Raw genomic sequence first — 6,249 nt, 5'->3', positions numbered from 1 at the left:
AGTCTGAGCGGGACTCGAACCCCCGTCTGGCAAACAACAGACAGAGACGTTACCAATCAGGCTACATTCTAGAAGATGAGCACATAGAAACATTTGCAATTGAATGTAGGAATAAATTTGCAGTCATTGAGATTTTAAGAGACGAAGAGCAGAAAATAAATGAAGTATGATGTTATATTTAGAACATATATGTCAGTTTGTAGTGTAGTTTTGGGATAAGCAGTTAGAAGGAGAACCCCATGGATATCAAAAGAATTGTCAAATACTATAATAAGGAGAAAAAGACAAAAATTAATTGCTGAAATATTTCGAGGAAGTAATAATAATTACAAATTAGAGCATGCAAAGTATTCCAGTATTGAGAGTGAGGTCAAAAGGAAAGCCAGGAATAACTTGAGAGAATATTATTATTATTATTATTATTATTATTATTATTATTATTATTATTATTGTTGTTGTTGTTGTTGTTGTTGTTGTGATTAATTGATAAGCTACAACCCTAGTTGGAAAAGCAGGATGCTATAAGCCCATGGGCTCCAACGGGGAAATTAGCCTAGTGAGGAAAGGAAATAAGGAAAATCTACTAGTGAAGTTTAAGAACAATAATAACATTAAAATGACAAATTTGAAAGTAATTTGTATTTTTAATAATGATACAAACTTGTAGGTATTTACCGGGTACCACAATCGACGAAGTTGAAAGAATGACACCCCAGAACTCAGGGAGGGCCAATAAGCCATTCCACTAGCTAGCGTGGGGGGGGGGGGGGGGGGGGGGGTAACAAGCCACCCCTCCCACCCACACACCCACGACTGTATTTCACTTTGCTTGGAGGTAAGACTTTGACGGGGGACAGGGTTGGTGGGCAAGTATGTAGAATTATCTACAAGTTTGTATCATTAGGAAAAATACAAATTACTTCCAAATTTGTCATTTGTTCCGTTACTGGGATACAAACCAACGATATTGATAGGGGTTGACTCACCCATTAGGTGGGTGGATTTCTCTACCTATCTGTCTTTTGGTCTTACCAGGGTTTCCTTATTGTGTATGTTAATGCACAAATGAGGAGACCCTAACTCGTCGCTAAACCTTGCTAAGCATGGTCTGCGGCCTACAAAAGCTCTATTGTTACTGTTAATGTATAAGATATTCCAAGTCTGTAGGAAATAACTGAGTTGACCAAGAAATTCCCATTACAACCTCGCTAGGGTATGGGTCCGCAACAGTATTGGAACAATGCTAGGTTACACAAGGGAGCAACTGCTGCAGTTGAGGTTAGCTTGTGCAGAGAACCAAGGATGCTGATTTCCCCAAAAGAGGGAAGGATAAAGAAAGGAAAAAAGCCAAACATTCATTTTCATTCACTCAGACTAACACAGGGTAATCAATGCCCTCAACCCTCTGTTACTTGTCCAATAGGGAGCTTGAGGTTCTAAACCAGCTGTTGAGTATCCACCCCAGGACCAATAGAGAGCGTATCGTGTCTCCTGTGGGTCATGTCTTGTAGGTAATGAGTGGTGAAAGTTGTTTGACGTTTCCACACGCCCACTTGCATAACCTGCATCACAGAGTAGTTTCATTGGAAGGCCAGGGACATAGCTATGCCCCTGATATGATGCGCTCTGGGTTGACGCGCTGGAGGAGGATCTGGATTCAGTGTATGGTCAATGACCCTGGGAATCCTAGTAGAGATGGTGTTTTTTGTGATTCTACTCTTATTTCCACACTTGCTAATGTGATGCGTCTTGGGGCATTTTCTATTTCTTTTATTAAGCACCACTTCAATATTATTTTAATTAATAAAAGTATCTCAGTCAATCATATCAGTGCAAATAGCTATTTATATTTAGACCCTCAGGAAAGTGGGTGATGGTAAAATGCCGTATAGTTCCTTAACTTTACTTCCTGAATTTAGGTTAACATTAGTTTTACAGTATTCTTCTACGTTGAATAATTGGGTTTTAAATACAGACTGGAACAATAAAAACTCTTGAAGATTTGGAGGCTGCAACCGTAGACTACTGCTACACACTTCAGCTTTCTGGATGCAAAATCCATGATTTCTATGTGGGCGATTTGGGGATCGCTTCTCCGTAGATGTGTCCACTCATTGACACTCTTCTTGGTAATTTCTCCTTCATCGAAGATAATCTTATACCTTCCGGTTGAAAGGTAATTTGTTGGCAGTTAAGGAACTCGGTCCCATTGTTGACCGGCTTTGGACTCATAGAAAATTTTTCTTTTTAACTTGACGTTTAGTAAGTGCAGCCAACTCTGCACCTGATGTGGGGCCTCGCCCCATGACGGGGGGAAGGAAAAGGGACAACCGACTATGGCGGTTTACTGTAGGAAATAGCGCCTTCAGCTTTCTGGATGCAACTTAAGTAGCTTAGAATAAGGGCGTTGTAATTGCGTCACGTCATGTGACTATTCTTGTGTTCTATTGGTCCCTTCTTCTGACGTAATGGTAGCGTCATATGTCACTTCTGGTTTCTCGGCAGGCGAACCGTCGTGCATTTCAGTTGTGAGTCACTCGATATGTTTCATCGTTTGGCCGGTTGTTTTGGCTAACTTATCCTGTGACGTAATCACTTTCCATCAACATTGGCTTTCGAGTACCACTTCACTCCAATTATTTTTTTTCTCCTCTCTCTCTCTCTCTCTCTCTCTCTCTCTCTCTCTCTCTCTCTCTCTCTCTCTCTCTCTCTCTCTCTCTATTTATTTCGATGTCTCTCTATCGTTTATCTAACGAATAAAACTCATAAAATACTTAATCAAATACACATATTTTATTTAGTGTGAAATTTTCTCCTTTACATGACACTGATGAAGAGTGAGGGTACTCGTGGTAGCACCTCAAACTTCGTACTGGGCTTATTAACAGATGATTTGAGTCGACGGTTACAGAGCGAACCTTGTTATCTGAAAGAAATCGAATCTAGTATCCGAAACCTTCGGATTCTGAGTTATGGCAACAAACTCAGAGATGAAGCTAAAGCTTACCTCTCCCTCTCCCCTTGAATGGGTGATGTCATACGAAAGACCATGCAGCTAATTCACTCGTTTAGCCAAAGTCAAGGCGAGTAGGAACACCGTCTTCCATGTAAAGTGGAGATCTGTTGCCTGGCATAATGGCTCGTATGGAGGCCTCTTTAATTAACCCTGGGTAAGTTAACAGGCCCCGAATTTGGAACCAGGCGCAGGCGCCAAGCAATTTTTCCCAGGTTTCATCCTGTTGCTTTGTCTGTGGCGTCGTTCTCGAGGTGCGCCACATAAGACTTTGTTATGATACAACAGGAGTAGGACGCACAAGTCGGAGCTTTAGATACTCACAGAGATGTAGCTCTTCAAATTTTTTTGGTCTCAATTTTGGTACCACACTACTAAACTGTATTGAAATTTCAATTTCGTATGCTTTTACATTTCGCTAAATATCTCAGAGTGATATTAATGAAAGTTAAAGAGATTTTCACTGAACATTGGTGAATAGTGTCGCTATGCAGTGATGTTGCCATCTTTGTGCTAGGCTGCCGGATGTTCAAGTATATAGGGGGAAAACTAAAAAAAAAATTCCAACTTTTCAGGTTGGCAAAATGCAAAAGAAATTCCCTTCTGAGAAAAGACTCGGCGAGATTTGGGAATCTCTTAGTGATTTTAGTAATATTGAGTGTGCTGATGAACGTGTTTTTATCAGAAATATGGTGACGTGCCCCAGGTGGACACCATCGACCAGGGAAGTGTATGCAATTCTTCCCACTCAGCACTCTCCTATTCGACCCCATCTAGCACTTCTTCAGAAAGTGAGCCTCCAATTCACCTTTCTTCCCATTTTCAAAGCAGAAGAGGATACAATTCCCTATAAAGAAGGTTAAGATGCCTGTACCATGCAACAATGATAACGACAATGATGTAGATGACCTTCCCATGACCTTGACCCCCTTCAGGAGCCCATCAGGGAAAGCCCCCTTCTCCACCAGTGTGCCATCAATCAGTGCTACTAGAGTGTTTTTCGAGTCCCACCCCAGTGCCTTTTTCAAGTGCGACCCCAGTGCCTTTTTCAAGTTCTACCGCACTGCCTTCAACAAGTGCCACGCAGTGCCCTCATCGACTGCCACCCAGTGACTTCATCGAGTGCCACGCCAGTGCCCATTTTCACCCCTGTCACAGATTTGTAGTTTTTAAGCTTAGGACCTTGAAAATTGGAATGAATGCTGCCATGCCATTCAACTTTATTATACAGTCCGCCAAAGTTACTTATGTATAATGTAAATATTTTCTACAGATTATTTTCCATATATTTATACTTTTGTATACTTATTTTTCTAAATTTTCCAAATTAGATATTTAAAATGATTGGTTTTTAATATACTCCTTACATAATATTGAGGAATGAATATTGTTAAATAAGAAACTTAAGGATTTGAAATATATTTATTAATAAGGAAGTTATATGGTCCGAAAGTTGAGGTCTCATTTATGGTACCACATTGGTAATGGTGTACCCGCTTTGGAACTTAACCAACCCAGGGTTAATAGCCGAGGAACCTGAACCACATTCCATGGAGGAGGTCTCACTTCAGACTGAGCGACAAGTAAGTTCGTAACTCTGTATGAGGAATGAAATGTTCACTCCTTTCAGTATATAGGAGAGATTCAAGGCTGATCGATAGCTTTTACTGAAATGCACATTTCCTCTCTCAAATACCCGAAGAACTCTGCTATTGCTAGAACTGGAATGGTTACATCAACTGGAGAAGTACCTTTTCTACGACACCAATCACCAAAGATGTTCCACTTTGCCTATAAGGCCTATAAGGCCAATGGCTCCAACAGGGAAAATAGTCCAGTGAGAAAAGGAAATACGGAAATAGATAAACTCTAAGAGAAGTAATTCAGAATTAGAATATTTTAAGAATAGTAACACTAGAATACTTCTTTCATATATAGACTATAAACACTTTAAGAAAAAAGTGGAAGAGAAATAACATAGAATAGAGTGCACGAGTGTACTCTCCAGCAAGACAACTCTAACTCAAGACAGTGGGAGGCCATAGTAGAGAACAATAGTTTGATTTTGGATTGCCCTTCTCCTAGAAGAGCTGATTACCATAGCTAAAGAGCCTCTGCTACCCTTACCAAGATGAAAGTGGCCACTGAACAATTACAGTGCAGTAGTTAACCCCTTGAGAGAAAAATAATTGTTTGGTAATTTCAGTGTTGTTAGTTGTATGAGGACAGAGGAGAATATGTCGTGAATAGGCCAGACTACTCGGCGTATGTGTAGGCAAGGGGAAAATGAACCATAACCAGAGAGAAGGATCCAATACTGTACTGTCTTGCCAGTCAAAGAACCCCATAACTCTCTAGTGTTAGTATCTCAACGGGTGGCTGGTGTCCTGGCCAACCTACTACCTACAATATTTAGACAGGAGAGCAGATGAGGCTGACAAAGCTATAAACTCTGAAAGTGGCTTGGTTGTACGATTTGCTCATAAAATTTTTATTGAAATCTCTACTTTGGCAAAGAAGACGCATATACACATAAAGAATAAAGATTAATCTGTTATAACAACAGAAGACAAAGAAAGACAACGTTTGATGGGACAATTTAGTAAGGTCATGAATAAGGGGATATGAAGGTAATAGTTCGTTTGATATACCTGAAGTTGATGAACACCTTGATGTGACCATGAATTAATTCCGTGTGTTTGAACTTGAAGCTATCAATATAAACCTCAAGGGATGGAAAGCCCCTGGATACTATGGAATAACTCCTGAGATGATACTGGTTGAAAATTGAGTGACAGCCAGAATACCTAAACTAGATTATTTTGTTGAATGTGGCTTGAGGAGGCTGAACCTAATGAATGCGAGTTAGGAGTGTTGGTGAAATTGACAATAAAAGGAGACCTGGCTAATTCCAATAATTATAAAGGCATAACACTTACGTCAGTTGTTATGAAAATATATAGGATGCTTATTCTGAAGAGACTAGAGGGAAAGATTGCTGAAAAGCTCAGAGATGACCAAGCAGTATTTAGAAAAGATAGAAATGGTACTGATAACATTTTCATTTTAAGACATGTACATTAATAAACAATATATAGAAATCCACTTTTGCTGGCATTTGTGGACTATGAAAAAAGCATTTGATATTGTGCGCCGGCCCACTTTGCGGGGAGTCCTATATTATTAAGGATTCTATTTAAATATGTCTGTTCATAAGCATAGCAAGTGTAAAGCTA

The 6,249-nt window shown here is 39.9% G+C and overlaps 1 protein-coding gene across 1 annotated transcript in view; it reads left to right on the top strand.

The window, feature by feature from the left end:
* Positions 1–3,025, top strand: part of LOC137648174 (sialin-like) — a 45,187-nt gene extending 42,162 nt beyond the window's left edge. The window contains exon 14 of the mRNA XM_068381101.1: positions 2,889–3,025. Coding sequence (XP_068237202.1) covers positions 2,889–3,025 — 137 coding nt within the window. The remainder of the gene's footprint in view (positions 1–2,888) is intronic.
* The last annotated feature ends 3,224 nt before the right edge of the window (positions 3,026–6,249 follow it).

This window comes from Palaemon carinicauda, chromosome 10 (assembly GCF_036898095.1).
Source record: "Palaemon carinicauda isolate YSFRI2023 chromosome 10, ASM3689809v2, whole genome shotgun sequence".
Classification (NCBI taxonomy): domain Eukaryota; kingdom Metazoa; phylum Arthropoda; class Malacostraca; order Decapoda; family Palaemonidae; genus Palaemon; species Palaemon carinicauda.
The sequence above is the reverse complement of the archived record's forward strand: the minus strand, read 5'-3'. Positions and strand labels throughout refer to the sequence as shown.